General features: G+C 35.1%; 1 protein-coding gene across 1 annotated transcript in view; it reads right to left on the bottom strand.

Moving 5' to 3' along the window:
* Window positions 1-17,579, bottom strand: part of PTPN4 (protein tyrosine phosphatase, non-receptor type 4 (megakaryocyte)) — a 222,426-nt gene that overhangs the window by 159,921 nt on the left and 44,926 nt on the right. Inside the window, exons 2-4 of the mRNA XM_006868745.1 lie at window positions 14,924-15,031; window positions 1,286-1,328; window positions 1,109-1,187 (exon numbers count right to left, since the gene is read on the bottom strand). Coding sequence (XP_006868807.1) covers window positions 1,109-1,187; window positions 1,286-1,328; window positions 14,924-15,031 — 230 coding nt within the window. The remainder of the gene's footprint in view (window positions 1-1,108; window positions 1,188-1,285; window positions 1,329-14,923; window positions 15,032-17,579) is intronic.

Below are 17,579 nucleotides of genomic sequence, written 5' to 3'. Positions count from 1 at the left end.
AAAAAAAAAAGATACTGGAATTTTTCCACGAACATCTTAAGCCCCTCTTGATTGTTGACTGAAACCCTAACAGACAATTCTGTCTTTTAAGCATCATACAAAGTAAACTTTAAGGTTATTTTTAACAAAGATAATTAGCACACTGTCATGTTTCCCTCCTGTATTTCTACCTTAAACATTTCAGAGAACATTCAAATATTCTCAAGATGTCCATGAGGATCATTCTTGTGTATTTTGTCAAGTGACAAAATAATTAGATAGCAAATAAACTTAGACAAGAATAAAATAAGTAAAACAGGCAGGTTAAGGCTTGAACATACTAATGCATTCACTGGCATCAATTCTATTATGTTTTATTTAGATTAAAATTACATAGGGAAAAAGATATCTACTGTTCATGACTCCTTTACAGAAATTTTATGTATTCCTGGTGTTGCACTGTAGGATAAACACTAGATCGCTAGGTCGATTTGAACTGCAAGGTGGCGGTTCAAAGTCAACAGCTACTCCTTGGAAACCCGATACAAGGTCCTTATGAGTAGGAACGGTTTTGATGGCACTAACAACAACCACAACAAGATGTTCTCCTCAATGAAGACTGGACTGCGAACAACAAGGTTGGTGGGTCAAATGCTCTAGTCACTCCTCAAATACCCTATAAAGGGTTGCTATGAGTCAACCGACTTGATGACACTTTTTAGCAACAACATATGTACACACACATACACACACCCTTTTACATGACGAAAAGAAAATCCAGACATAACTGTTACAACAAATATCCCTTGGATAGAACTGTAATATCTGCTTACTCAATTAGTCACAGAAGTACTTCTTAACCATTTTTCACAAGTACAAAAATTTTATATTTTATGGCTCAGGAGACTACTTGTGGCTGGAGGAGGCTGACTTGGTGTTCCAATCCCCTAAAGGTTTCCCAACTATGGTAAGAGAAGGATGAGATCATTATCTTGGACCATTCATAATTGAAGTGTGATTATTGGAAGCAGCTAAGTTCAGAATTATAGTATTGTAACCTATTTTTGCCTATTTTTCATAATAGAATTAAAAAACATATTTTCAAGAAAAATATGCTCTATAAACCTACCTTGTATATTCTTCTTGTAATTTGTTGGGGTCACTTACAAAAAATTTGACTCTAAAGTTCAAACTGTAAGGAGATCCTCCTAGAATTAATAAATGCAGTTCTAATTAATCAGATTATATTAATACTATATCTTTATAAAACATATTTGTAAAACATCAAATAAATATGCATGCTCACTCTTTAGCTGCTTCCTTATTGGTTTGTTTGGATCCAGCCACCTCTGAAAAATAAACAAACACTATGATTAATTTCATTTATTCTTTAGAAACAAATACATCAATTCTTGTAATCTTTTTCATTTGTATATCAACACTATAAATGGATTTTTTTAAAGTCCTACATAAGGAAAAAAAAAAAAATCAAGAAATTAGTGACAATATTGTTTATGCCAAACAACAAAATCATGCTAGAAATTATTCAATGTATTTGAAGATATTAAAGATTTTTATTTTAATTTCCCAACAAGTTATACAATATGCAATAATCTATTCCAAAAGTAAAGATGCTTAAAAATCTCAAGAATCTAAAGTGATTTCCATTAATTTAACTACGTTTTATAAGATAAAGTCTTAAAAATTCTCTTTATCTTTCATAAAAATATACTGGGCTTTATGCTCTCATTTAGACAAAATTTACAAATCTATTCTTAAATGTTATAATTTTTACCATTTTCTCTAAAACATAAGCACCCTAGTAGCACAGTGATTAAAGCACTCCGCTGGTAACCCAAAGGTTGGCACTTTGAAGCCACCATCTGCTCAGTGAGAGAATGATACGGCAGGAGAGACTTTATGGGGGCAGTTCTAAGTCCTAGTCTGCCTTACAGGGTCACTATGAAGAGGAACTGACTTGATGGCAATGGGTTGTCTCGGGATTCCTAACAAAATATAAATTATCTCTACCCTTCATCCCAAAATAATCCATGACAATTTTGTAAGAGATGCTGTTTAGTTTTAAGAAGGCCTGATTCTTTTATTAGAATTTTAAGTGACCTCAATACTTCTGAATGCAAGTTTAGCTCTATTTCAGGAAAACAGTAACTGAATTCTCATGAAGATCAAAGAATGTAGCCTATGTTATGGACTACAAATCAATGTAAAGTAAACAAAAATCCTCAAAATTGGACCAATAAATCATATCATGACAACGGAAAGATGGAAACTATCAAGCATTTCATGTTACTTAGATCTACAATCAATGCTTATGCAAACAGCAGTTAAGAAATCAAAGTATTGCACTGGACAAATCTGCTACAGAAGAGGCCGTGGAACAAGGGATATCATTGCTGATGTCTGATGGATCTTGGCTGAAAGCAGAGAATATCAGAAAGATGTTTACCTATGCTTTATTGACTATGCAAAGGCTTTCGATTGTGTGGATCATGACAAGCTATGGACAACATTTCGAAGTATGAATATTCTGGAACACTTAATTGTGCTCATGAGAAATCAATACCTGGAACAAGAGGAAGTTGTTCAAACAGAACATGGGAACACTAATTGGTTTAAAATTAAGAAAGGTGTGCGACAAGGTTGTATTTTTTGACCATATTTATTCAACCTGTATGCTGAGCAAATCATCCGAGAAACTGGGTTATATGAAGAAAAACATGGCATCAGGATTGGAGGAAGACTCATTAACAACCTGCGATATGCAGATGATACAACTTTGCTTGCTGAAAGTGAAGAGAACTTAAAACATTTACTGATGAAGATCAAAGAACACAGCCTTCTTATGGATTACATCTCTACTTAAAGAAAACAAAAATCCTCACCATTGGCCCAATCAACAACATTCTTATCAATGGAGAAAAGAATGAAGCTGTCAGTCGAAAACCTCTGTATAGTCAATAGAGCACAAGTAAACATCTTTCTGATATCTCTTCATGAAGCCAAGACCCATCTAATTCAACAATAATATCCCTTGTTCCACATCCTCTTCTGAATCCAGCTTGAATTTCTGGCATCTCCCTGTTGATATACTGCTACAACCATATTTGGATTATCTTCAGCAAAATCTTACTTGCATGTGATATTAGTGATAATGTCTAATGATATCTGCATTGTGTTGAGTTACTTTTCTATGTAATAGGTACAAATAAGAATTTCTTCCAGTCAGTTGAATTTTTTTTGTTCATTCTTTTAGCTTGAGAAATACTGAGCATGTTCTTTCCTTTTTGGTTTTCTAAGGTCTTCACACATTTCATTATAATATTTTACTTTTTCTTCTCTAGTTTCCCTTTGAAATTTTTTGTTCAGTCGTTTTACTTCATTTCTTACAGTCTTCAATTTCTCTATGTTCAAGAGCAAGTTTCAGAGTCTCTTCTGACATCTATTTTGGTCTTCATGTATGATATTCTTGATGTCATCCTACAACTCCTCTAGTTTTTGGTCTTTAGTGTCAAATGCATTAAATGTGTTCTTGCGGTGGTCTCTAAATTCAAGTAGGAAATACTCAAAGTCATATTTTGGCTCTCATGTGCTTGTTTTACTTTTCTTCAACTTCAGTTTTAATTTGCATCTGAGCAACTGATGGTCTCTTTCACTGTCAGGTCCTGGCCTGGTTTTGACTGATTGATATTGAGATTCTCCATTGTCTCTTTGCACAATTATAGTTGATGTGATTCCTGGGTGTTCCCTTCTGGCAAGGTCCCCATGTATGTTGTCAAAAAAAGGTACCTGCCATGAATAAGGCATTGGCCTTTCAAAATTCTACCATGTGATCTCCAGTACTTGTCTATCACCAGGACCATCTTTTCTGACTACTGATCCATCCAAATTGTTTCCAACTTCCTCATTCCATCGACCAGTAATTATTAATACACTATTTCTGACCAAGTTCTGCTGCTGTCTAAAAGCTTTTCAGTGGCTAACAATCCAGAAGTGTTCCAACATCTCCTTCTTTCTAGTCTATCTTAGTATGGAAGCTCTCCAGAAATCTGTTTGATTGGTAACCCTACTAGTATTTAAGACACCAGTGACATAGCTCCCAATATCACAGCAACACACAAGCTACCACAGTAATACTAAGTGATGGAGGAGTGGTGGGGAATACACAATAGCAGTGAATAAAACAGAACTAAAGCTATAGCTATTAACATAAACAAATTTCAAAAACAGTTTTGAATGAAAAATATTATGGAAGAGTATTTGTTGTTATTGTTGTTGTTAAGTGCCATCGAGTCGGTTCCAACTCATGGTGACCCTGTATAGGGTTTCTGAGAAGCAGCTGGTGAGTTTGAACTATCAACCTTGTGGTTCAAAATGACCTTGTGGTCCACTGCTTTATCCTACAGCACTACAAATGCCCTTTTATATCAACTGTGTAAGTTTGCAACAGCAAACGTATCCTTTACATAAAAAAAATTTAGGGTTATATCCATATACAGTAAAAGTATAAGGAATACATGGTAGCACAGTTAAAAACTTGATTACTTGTTGAAAGCTTGGTGGTTCGAATCCACCCAGAGGCACCTCAGAAGAGAAGCCTAACAACCTGCTTCCAAAAAGTCATAGTCTTGAAAACCCTGTGGAACATATCTATTGTGCACACATGTGTTATCCATTGGCTACAACTGATTTGACTGCAACTATCAACAACAACAACAAAAACGGTAAAGAATGAAGACAGTCAAAGATATTAGTTTATTAAGGGCATATGTTGTTGTTGTCAAGTGCCATTGAGTCCGTTCTTATCCTGTATAGGGTTTCCAAGGAGCAGCTGATAAGCTCTGAACCACCTATCTTATAGTTCAAACCAACTTTGCAGTCTAGCACATTAACCCACAGTGCCACACCAGGATTCCAAAGCTGGGTAAAACTAGGGAGGAATACAATAGGGCTTCAATTGTAATAGTTTTTAACTTCTTAAATAGGATCTTAAAAAAAATTCTCTATACTTTTTTGTGGAGTTTCAGGATGGTGCACATGAATAAAGGGGTCGACTAATAGTCCTGGTGTTAATGCACCAGACTGCAAATCTGTTTGAATTGCAAGGTCGGCAGTTCAAGCTCACCAGCTGCTCTTTGGAAACCCTATACAGGGTCATTATGGGTCGGAACTGACTTGACAGCACTTCATAACAACAACAATAGCTGAAAGGAGTCCTGGCATGGCACTGTGGATAAAGCACTGGGCCAAATGGTTGCTTGAACCACAAGAACTACAGTTCAAACTCACCAACCACTCCTTGGAAACCCTATACAGGGCTGCTATGAGTTGGAACCGACTTGACAGCACTTAATAATAACAAAATAGTTGAAAATCTGTCAATTGAAATCCTTCCCAAGGCACGTGGGACAATAAGCCCGGAAATCTGTTTCTGAAAAGGCACAACCCTGAAACTCCTGTGGAGCAGCTCTACTCCGCACATTGAGTCGGAAGTGACTCAATGCCACTAGCAACAACAATAAACTCCCCTATAGGGTTCAAATATTTTAAAATAAAATTTGGGATGCTGGAGATATAAATATAGAATTCTTCACATTTGTTCAAAGACTTCATTTTTAAGGAAAACAATAATTGAAGAAGAGGGAAAACAAAGGGTTTATAATAATTATGGGTATTATCCTGAGTCAATCTCTGACAGGAAAAAACCACAAGATATTTTAATAATGGGTGATTTTTCAAAGCCTCCAAAACCTTATACACACAGCTTTCTAGTATATCACAACATCAAAAAATATAGATATATTAAAGAAATAGGTCTAGTGAAATTTATTTAAAGCACTAGAGCACCAACAACATGATTTTCAACTTAACAGATAAAATTAGTTAGACAAAATATACGAAGATGAATCACGGTAAAGAAATCGCCCAATCCCTATTTTCATGTGCATATAAACACATTAAATGTGTGTGAAAACTCTAAAGAGAACTATTTAATATCCTATGGTAAAGAATGTCTATAACCCAATAACCACAGAAAGCCAATGGGGTCATTTCTGACTACATGTCCAATACTTCTATTCAAGACTATTTCAAATGTAAAATGCATTTTTTTCATATCATATGAATGCAAAACAGTACAAGGAAACTACATTTGCATACAACATCTTTGGCATTTCTGTGAGCCTCAAATAAAAAAATAATTTTGTTGTTGCTTTAGATTCAATAAAGCCCCTAAATTATCCACTATACTGTGGAAAATTAATTATCAAATGATCATCCTTCTCTTTACTAAGTTGATAATATCTCACTAATACTTTATAACATTGTTTTCCATTTATACTAAGATCATTTTTTAAATTATAATTAAAAAACTGCTCTGGAAAATAACAAATTTTCTAAGCATGTTTATATATTTTTATGTATGCATGTACATACAGAGAAGGAGAGGAGGGAGGAGAAAATGGTGAGGGAGAGCAGAGAAAATGGTCTGGGGAAAGTGACAGACAGACACAGAAACAGTGAAAAGGAAAGAAAGACAACGTACAAAACATGCACTTAACAAAACGCATATGCACAAACTAAAGAGCAAATACTGTAATAATGGCATACCAAATGAGGAACAAGTACAGCATTTTAATTTTCCAGTAGTTTTATTTAAACTAATTAAACCCCAACTGTTCAGGGTTCTTACAGCAAACAGCATCACTTTTAAATAGAATACTATTTCTACAAATGTATTAAAACTACTTTCCATTGTATCAATTGCAGCTCCTGGTGTCCCCATGTTGTGTCATGGAAGAACTGTACTCCACTGGGTTCTTAAAGGTTGGTTTTCAGCATTAAACCACTAGGCATCTCTGAGTGAACACAAACCTCCAGCCCTTCAGTTAGCAGCTTAAAGCTTTAGATTTTTTTCAATCATTTGAAATGCTAAAAAGTATTCAAAGCTTGCAAGCTGTACAAAAATAGAGGTGGGATGAATTTGGCCTCAGGTTGTAATTTTTGGATGTCTGTTATAGAGCATTCCATGCTACACACAAAAAAACACAATCAATTATCCATTTGCACCCCAAATAACTGGCTAGCCTATACCATTTTACGTGGTGGCAAATTTGAGGTGTATAGTTCTCTCTTAAATCATTCATTACATGAAGTCTATTGTATGTAAGGTCCTATGCCAGGTATTGGGGGTGATAACAAAAATTAAGGCATAGTCCCTAGCTTAAGAAATTGTAAAGTCATAAAACATCAATTCAAGTAAGTATTATAACTGCTACAGGAATGTAAGACAAAGAGACAAATTGTACCAAGATATGATGGAGTAGTAGAAAGACTATCAGAAAAATGACATTACATTGAGTCTTCAGAGAAGTGACGATAGAGAGGAAGGGTCAAAGATGCACATTAGGTGAAGGTAGGACAGACAGTCCAGAAAGAGAAAACATTTATGTACAGATGAAGTAATTGTATGTCTGATAATCTCTGCTTTCAGCCAAGATGCATTGGACATCAGCAGTGATATCCCTCATTCCACGGCCAATTCTGAAACCGGCTTGAACATCTGGAAGTTCTCTGTCAATGTATGCTTGCAGTCGTTTCTGTATTACCTTTAATAAAACTTTATTCACATGGGCTATCAAAGATATTGCCTGATGATTTCCGTATTCCGTTGGGTCACTTCTCTTTAGAATGGGCACAAATACGGGTCTCTTCCAATCAGATGGCCAGAGAGTTGTCTTCCAAATTTCTTGGCATAGATGAGTGAGTCCATCCTGTGCCATCTCATTTTCTTGAAAGATTTCAAATGTTTCCTAGTCTGTGGGCTTTCTTTTTACTCTTTTGGTGAATCACTTGTGTTTGATTTATCTTAATATACTTATTATTATACTTAACACATTTATTATATGTGGTTTATTATTTCTCTGATTTAATTTTATTTTTAAAATAGCTGTTTACTTTATTTACTTTTCTTTAACAATGTATTTTGGTGTTTCTTCCATGTCAGCACAAATATTTGAATCTTTTTAATGGACATACAGATTTCCTTTGTATGTTCCATACTTTATTGAATTATTCTATCAATAAGTCATTCCAGTTATATCTCCTATTAGGATAAACAAGGAGCTCTGATAGCATAGTGGGTTATGAGTTGGGCTGCTAACTGCAAGGTCAACAGTTTGAGTCTACTAGCTGCTCTGCAGAAGAAAGATGAGGCTTTCTGCTCCTGTAAATATTTACAGCTGAGTTTGAGATACCCCATACAGGGTTATTATGAGTTGGAACAGACACAGCGACACTTAACATTACAAATGATGCTTCATGGAAAATGCTTGCAAATAGTAAATTTCAGATTTTGATATATACTCTTTCAAAAAAATTTTTTTCACTTTACATTCTCACCAGCAATGCAGCAATGCCTAAGAATACACTTCTCTAAATCCTTGCCATAAATAGGTATTATAAATCCTTATACTTTCGCTTATCAGTAGAGTGCTATCTCATTTATTTGGCACATTTCTGATTTACTTGTTGTTAGGTGCCACTGAGTCGGTACTGACTCATAGCGACCTTATGCACAGCAGAATGAAACACTGCCCTATCCTGGGCCAACCTCTGATTTACTAGTGAGGTTTAATGCCATTTCATGTTTGTCAGGCACAGTTACCTTTATTTTATGCTCTTTGCCTACTTTTCTACTGGTGCTGTGGGTAAATGCGTTGGACTGCAAAGTCAGTTTGAACTGCAAGATCGGCAGTTCAAACACACTAGCTGCTCCTCAGAAACCCTATACAGGGTCGCTATGGGCCAAAACTGACTCAATGGCAGTTAATGGCAATTATATCTTTTAATTAAAATTTACAGAAGCTTTTTAACATAGTTGTGGTGCTGTGAATTTACTTGATATGGCTTTTCTATGCAAAGTTTTCTTAACTCCCACAAAATGATTGGGTAGGAGGGACCATGCAAATAGGTGTACAGGACTCTAACAACAGGATTGGTTACTTTTGCCATTCCACTACAGTTAAAAGCAAACATCTCAGAAGCCGAGACAGACAATCCCAGTGCCATCAAGACAGAAGAGCCATGCATGAGTGATGAGTGAGATCCCTACCTGAAAAAACAGCAAGAGAGACAAAGGCATGGAGAGACAGAGCAGCTACCGGCTTTCTGGGCAACGGATTGAGTAAAGCTGAGTACCTACAGGTACGAGGCTGGCTTGCAGAATGTGCCCACTGAGTATTTAGAACTCTGCAACACGTGCCAGGACAGAAGTCAAAGGGTCACATGGCTGAGAAGCTGAAGATGACAACGTGGTGTGCCTACAGAGAGGAGGCATTCCGAACTGGAGAACTGCTATATCCCGAGTTGTTTCTGATCCTGGATTGTATCCTGTTCACTTCCCTAATAAACCCCATAATCATGAGTCTTGTCTGTGTAGCCACTGAAATGGATTCTGGAACCCAGATGTGAAGCAGAGTGCTGTGGAAGCCAAGTGCTGTGTCAGAACAGGGTAAAGAGGGTTGTAGGGTGGAGGCAAGGCTGGCTTCTGCTGTATGAGAATTGGCCCTGGGCTGATTTTGAGTTTGATTCTTCTTCTCGTTTTTAAAGCCAAAGGAAGTTGGACATGACCTCCCTGCCGTTAATGCAATAGTATTAGGTTTCAGTAATCTGTTATATATATTATATTTTCTCCACAGTTGATAGCTTGTCTTTAAGATATCTCTAACAGTTCTAATTGTTATGCAAAGAAACGTTAGTATATCCTTCATAAATGTTGGGGCTGTTCTTACCAAATATGATCATATATTATAAAAATTATTCTATCACTTCTTATTCTATTCTTTTACATTGGAATTTATTTTTGCATACGGTAACAATCAGGAATCTTGGGAAATAGTGTATTTTTTCCAAGCTTCAATAATTTTTTCAGTATTTTTCCTGACTTAAAGTGCTACTGTTACCAAAAATTTATCCATAGAAAAAAAATCTGTCTTTAAACTTGTTTTTTCCATCCCATCTATATCTATACCAGTACCACACTATTCTAATTAATTTACCATGCTTCATTGTTGTATCTGCTAGAGCAAATTATTTCAAAATATATTTGGCTATTTTTATTCTGATTGTCTTCCAAACTTGAAGATTATATTGTCAAATCTGCCCACTCTCCCAAAAATATTCTGTTCAGAGTCTAGCTAGCAATATGAAATTGGGAGTAGCATTTAAAGGCTTATAAACACTGTCTTCCTTATATAAACCTAATTATGTCTTCATTTATTCATGCCTTCTATTTATTCCTGTCATTGTTGTCATTTTTAAGTGTTGTCGAGTCGCTTCCAACTCATAGTGATCCTGTATAGGGTTTGAGGAACAGTTGGTGAGTTTGAACCGTTGACCTTGGAATTCGAACTGACCTTGCAGTTCAAACCAACCTTGCAGTACAAATGGACATTGAGGTTTGGAGCTTATCCTACAGTGCTATATCAGGACTCCATTTATTCCTGTAGTTTTATAGTTTTCTTTATACAGACCTTGGTACTCCTACTTAAGTTTATTTCAATTGGGTAATTAAAAACTTAGCTGATTTGCTATTTTGGTGGTATATAGACAGGTGTTGGTATTTGTACAGTAAGGTTTAGTTCGTACAGTTTTAAACTTTTATCGAATCATTTGGACTTTCAATGCAAGCAATCATACTGCCATGAAAAAGTGAGGTCCCTCTGCCCCAGCACACGGACACACACACAGCTTTATCCCAAGGGACTTGTACCTACTACCTTCTGTTCAACTAGAGCAAGGTGGGGAATGTCCCACACACGGGTCAGCTGTATAAGGCCTGTGTCATCATTTGGTCTGGCCCTGCCAAGGCAACCGCAGTTACAGCCATCACATTGGTGGTTGTGTGACATGGTGTCAGTTCCAACTCACCGCAAACCTGTAGAGGGTTTACAGCCATCACATTAGGAGTGAGTTAATTAAATGCTTGACCAAATATAGTAGCCTAAATTTTAAGTTGATAAATTGTATGGCCCATGAATAATGCTATAAATTTTGGTAGAAAAAAAGGTACCACACCCCTGAACTAACGAGATAGAAGAAAAAGGAAGCTAAGTAGCCCAGATGCCTCAATCCAGTTTTCCAGCTAATTACTTTTCAAATCATACTGCAGCTTCTTTACATTGTCCTGAAAACTCTCCTAGCTTTACAAGATTACTCTCCTATACTCTTTTATGATGAGTTTTCTTCTGATTTGGTCCTTCCATTTAAACAATCTTGTCTGCATTTAATTATCTGAACATTTCTTGTCTGTTAATGACATTTCTTTCTATTTTCTCTGTGTATATGTATATCCATACTATTTGATGCTGGATAGCAACCAAAAGCAGGCAGAAACAGAAAACCTACTTGAAAAACTTCAAAGTTTGAGATTTATACACTTGCAGCTATTTGTCTTAAACCAAAACACTATTACACTCACTACCGTTTCATACTTAAATTTATATTGTAATTTATTTTTATTTATGGTAACAATCAGAAATCTTGGGGAAAAGTGTATTTTTTTCAAGCTTCGATAAATCCTGTATAAGGCCTTACTGAACTGAAGTGTCAAGAAGACAGAGTTCAGGACTCAAAGAATACATAAAAATTTGAGGAGGAATTTTGGAAGGGTGGGGATGGCAGAGTGAATTAGGTTCAAACTCTGCACACAAAATCCACCTCCATTCTGGCTGACAGTTAAGCTATTAATTCATGGAAAGACCCCAGAGACTCATGAAAAGGAAGCTGTAGGAACTTTAAATAAATTAGTTGAAAAGACTATACAATAGTCTTTGTAGAAAATCTATGTAATTTACAAAAAGCTAGGCTTAAGATATAGTCTGAGAAATATGCAGGATATAAGATTAATATGTGAAGTTAATTGTATTTCTATTATTTACAATAAACAACTGAAGGAAAAAATAAACCTAATAACAATACTATTGAAGGGTTCCATCTTAGATACCAACTTGCCAAAGACTGAATTAGAGATACTGATTTCTCTTTTTCTCTCATGAACCCATTCCACCTTAACCAAATCAACAAGTAGAGTAGTGGTTACGAATCGGGCTGTGAACCACAAGGTCAGCAGTTCGAAACTATCAGCTGTTCCGCGGGACAAAGATGAGGCTTTCTGCTCCCGTAAAGAGTTACAGCCTCGGAAACCCTGTACAGGGTCACTATGAGTCAGAACAAACTCCACAGCACATAACCAACCAACCAACCAAGTACTCATACAGTTTTCTCCATCACCTACAATGAATCAACATCTACCTGACTTTATTATTGCAACAATCTCCCTACTGCCTCTACTTTGCCATACTGTTATTAAATGACTGCACTGTAAATCGGACTAATCTGACTAAAACATAAATCTCATGTATTTTAAACATATTACAAAGACTTGTGTAACTAAGTCTTTTGAAAAATATAACCTTGTTGCTGTTGTTGTTAAGCAGCGTCCAGTCCGTTCTGACTCATAGCAACCTTGTATAAGGTTTCCAAGAAGCACTTGGTGAGTCTGAACTGCTGACCTTGTGGTTTGCAGTCCAGTGCTAATCCTACAGCACCATAACCTCCTATCATAGACTAAAACGCACTTCATGATCTGACATAGGGCTTAAATCTCATCTTTCACTCTTCTTGTCTTGCTGTGTATTTTAGTCTTATTGAAACTTTTTTTTTTTTTTACTTTTTATTGCATAGAACATTCCTCTCTTCATTCTGTGTACTGCTGCTTTTCTCTGGAATATTTCACTGCACCCCATGTTCACTGGTCACCCCCTTCCAAAATCGGAAGGTTAGAAGAGATCAAAAGCAAAAAATAACATTTGATATGCTACCAAAGAACTTTATGTAACAGGTTTACCACCTTTAATAACAGCTTAAATTGAGGTACTACAATAGAAACAGATAAACCAAACATATATGAGAAGAAAATTAAGTATTTAAGCTATCACTTTGTATAAAAACACCTAATGAATCATTTTGTATGAAATTGAAATTATGATAAGCTCTATATGATATTCTCTATATTTCCGCAAACTTTTTGAAATTAATAATTTAACACTTTCAAGTTACTGTAAAGGAATCATCAAAGGTTACTTCTATTCCAATTATATTATACCTTAGCTCAATAGTCTTAATTAAAAATGCGAATTCTTGAGCTCCACCCAAGATTTTTAAAGCAAAGTTTTGTCAAGGAAGATTTTTTTACCCCCATCGTGACAATGTACCTGCTTAGTCTTCAAAGTAGCAAAGGTGGCCCCAAGAGAATTTTGTTAGGAAGCCTTGTCTCTTCAGACTTCTTTCTGCTCCCCAAACTCAAAGAACATTTAAAGGTATATTAAGTCCCTTGAAATTGTCAAAACTGCAATTCTGACATAAATTAAAGATCATAGTATTTTTTAAGGAAGGATTAAAGATATGGACACATCATCTTCAAAAGAACTAGATGAAAGATATGTTGAGAAACAATAACTTCACATTATGATACTTTTGCTTAATAAAGGTTTCTATGATTTTGTAGTAATACTTTTTGACTTACCCTCCTTCCTATTATATAGTAAGAAAAACATCTGACTGCCATTAGATATGAGAATAATTAACAATTCCAACTTCTGTACAAATCCATCTTAAAGACAGACTTAGGAATGAAACTCATCCTTGTCTTAGCCAGGGGCTGCCTGTGCAGCACTGACGAAAATACATTTGCATTCCGAATTTCTTAAGTGACATTTCTACTCATGTCTGTGTTTACATGGGTTTAGTATATTACCCAACTATGTAATTATCAAGAAGTAACATATTTGTCTAGTTCCTATGAGAAGCTCAAGTCATCTAGTGAAAGTATCAAAATATGAGGAAAGTTTCTGTTTTATTTCAATTCAATACCAAAGACTTCATTTCCAATGAGTCTAGTTATCTCTTGGTTTGTTTTTATCCACATTATCCTCTTAGGTTTTCATAGCTGGTTTGTACATAAAGCCAGATTTAACATTTCATATTTATAACTTCCACTGCTATCAAGTGGATTCTCAGACTCACTGCGATCGCAAACAGTAGAATACTAACCCGGAGAGGGAGAAAACCAAGCAAACAAATCCTACTTTGCTCATGAACAGTATTTTATTTTCCACAGTCATTCTTACTCGTACTTTGGACAATTGGAAAGACTATAGAAAATAAATATAAAATAAAGCTGTGGTCAGAAGGAACCATGGTTGGTAAAGTGGAGGGTCAGCGAAAAAGAGGAAGACTCCCAACAAGATGGACTGACACATGGGTTCAAACATATCAGGCTGGTGCTGGACCAGGCAGTGTTTTGTTCTATTGTGCAAAGGGCTGGCGTGAATCAGAATCGACTCAACATCACACAACAACAACAACAATATTCCTTATGATAATATAGCCTAACTTATTCCTAAAGCAGTGACCCAGAGAACAGTAATTCAGCATCCCAATTCTTCTAAAAGATTAGACTATTTTTCTAAACTATTCATAAGTCATTCTTTTATACTTATCAAAATCATTATTTAACGGTATATCACGATATCCTACTCTTTTTTGAAAGTCCTTCACATTATAAACATATAAATATACATAGAATTCAATCATATAATTTGCTAGTACGGCCTTTTTAGTTGTCTGAAACATAAAAGTGAAGAAACTAGTATTAGCCTGAAAGAATGACTTACAGTGATGAAAACATTAACATTTAAAACCAATACATAGAGGGACAAAGGCAAAAAAAACAAAAACAAACTACCTATCTCCAATTATTCAGAGTCACACATTAAATCAGTAAACATTATAAATTAGAAATGACTTTCATTATGAACAATGAAAAAAGCTAAAAAGAAAACAAAAGACAACACCTTCAACTTACTGGGTTATCTGTGGACTCATCAGCCAATTGTAAACCAAAATAGTCTCGCTCAGTCAAATCAAGATGCTTGAAGACTATATCCAATAAAACTTGACCCTGGTCATGTTTCTAAAATAAAAATAAAATAAAATCAATATTATGCTTTTCAATCTGGTGAACTTTGACCCTTTCCTATTACATTTTCAATTGTTTCCATACCAATGACTTGGTTGAGAATAAACACTTCACAAGTTATATGTTGTTAAGTGCTGTTGAGTCAGTTCCGACTCATATCGCCCTTGGGTAGGGTTTCTGAACCTGTAAATCTTGGCAGGAACAGAAAGCTTCATCTTTCTTCCATGGAGCAGCTGGTGGACTTGAACCACTAACCTAGTGGTTCACAGTCTACAGTTTTTATGAAAACATGGCAAAGTCAGCTTATTCTACAGTGTGCCACTGTGCTCTCCTTATAATACTATACTGGGGTAGGGGGGGAAATCTAACAGGTAAAATTGTCTGAAATAGAAAAAGTCTTATCACCCCAAAACAAAAAACTCTAACCTCAGCCAATATGGTTCAACGAGTACATAATAAATATTACCAATATAAAGAAAGCATTTGGTGGAAAACATATTATGCTTTTTGTTATTGCATACTTTTGTCATATGAACTCAGATGTATTTGCATATCACTTTCACATATCTACGTATATGTATATATATTTTAAATTTTTCATTGTACCTTAGGTGAACGTTGACAGAGCCAATTGATTGCCCGTTAAATAGTTTACACATGAAGTGTACCATACCATTGATTGCATCCCCTCTCACAAGGTGTCAGCACTTCATTTATATTTATGACTGGAAAGTGACACAGTAACTAAAAGTTTAAATTTATATATAATGTCATAAAAAATTATGCCATAGAAAAAATGTCATAAAAAGCAAACAAAAATGGTGAAAAAAAGTGTAGCAAACTTGACAAGAAAATTTTAATTTAAAACATACTCAGAATTTTAGCAAAACATCTCACATACCTTCATACCAATTTTTACTATGTAAGCATTATTTAATGTCTACCTTTTAAAAAAAAAAACCAGTTACTTGCTTCCCCAAGGTTCCACAGCTAAGTTGTGGTACAAAGGCCATGACTAGATAATTCCCTATACAATGACAGCAACTAACACATTTAGTAATAAGAGAAATAGGAAAGTAAAGCTAAAATGACATACCATCCACAAATAATACAAAAAAATATAATCCAATGAGTGAGAGAAAATGCTTATTGTGCTAGTACTGCGGTTACATACAATTCCTTATATTCCACTACATCTGGCATCCTAACCTGAAGTTTTTTAAATCACTATTATTGACATAAGGGAATAATTACATTAGAAAAATATATCAGCAAACAGTAGCTATTTATACCATTAATTATCCCTCTAATACACTGTATCAGAAGCTTCCCCTCTAATTCACAAATCAGAATCTAAACACAATGCTAAAACAATAAACACATGTTTTATTCATAAAATGGACAGTGTAGAAATATAAGGAACACCAGAAAAACTAGATGGTGCTCAGCTACCACTGCCAACTGCTCTGAAAGGGATCACATCAGAAGGTCCTGCATACAGTGGGAGAAAACCTGGAACAAAACTCAAAATCATAAAAAAGATCAGGGCAGAGACTGGTGGAATCCACAAAACTATAGCCTGAACAAAATAAACAGTATATGAATTGTTGAAAAAAGTAAAACTGATGATGTGCAATCACAGTGGTTTAATATCTTTTTACACATAGTGCATTTGCAGACATGTTTTACTGATAAACCCATTCGTTTAGCTTTAGATGTGATCATCATCCATAATTAAACTAATTATTATTTTGTCTGTTGAATACTTCCCATAATGTAATTAGTTTCTGTGATATAATCATTTCACATATTTAATCACTGGTGTCATGAAAATATCTCCTATATTGTATTTAGCAATGATGTGATGTGATCATCACCCAAAATGCAATCAGATGTGGTGTGATGAAACAATCTCCCATGATGATAACCAGTGGTGTTGTAAAGCAATGAGCTCATATAACTTAATCAGAGTTGATGTGATGGCATCATCTCCCATAATGTAAAGAGAAGTGATGTGTATAATCAAGTTACATATTTTACTGAATATTGATGTTATATGATCATCTCATATAAAATATACAGATATGAGGGGATATAATCAACACATATAATGTAATCAGAAGTGTTGTGATGTGATCATCTCCTAAGATATATTTAGTTCAATTGTAAATATACTGTTGCAGCCATTCTTGAATTATCTTTAGTAAATTTTTACTTCTGTGGGTTATTAATGGTATTGTGTAATTATTTCTGCATTCTGTTGGGTTACCTCTCTTTTGAATGGACACAGATATAGATCTCTTCCAATCAGTTGGTCAGGTCTTCCAAACTTCTTGGCATAGGTGATTGAGTGCTTCCAGTATTACATCAATTTGTTGAAATATTTCAATTTGTATTCCATCAGTTCCTGGAGTCTTATTCTTTGCCAATGTCTTCAATGCATCTTTAACTTCTTCCTTCAGTATCATTGGTTACATCTCTTGAAACAGTTGAACAATTTATTATTCTTTTATTTCTTCTATGGTCTTCTTTATTCACTGTA

Source organism: Chrysochloris asiatica, unplaced genomic scaffold, assembly GCF_000296735.1.
Source record: "Chrysochloris asiatica unplaced genomic scaffold, ChrAsi1.0 scaffold00123, whole genome shotgun sequence".
In the NCBI taxonomy this organism is placed as follows: Eukaryota; Metazoa; Chordata; class Mammalia; order Afrosoricida; family Chrysochloridae; genus Chrysochloris; species Chrysochloris asiatica.
Note: the sequence above shows the minus strand (reverse complement) of the source record. Positions and strands in the feature narration are given on the sequence as shown.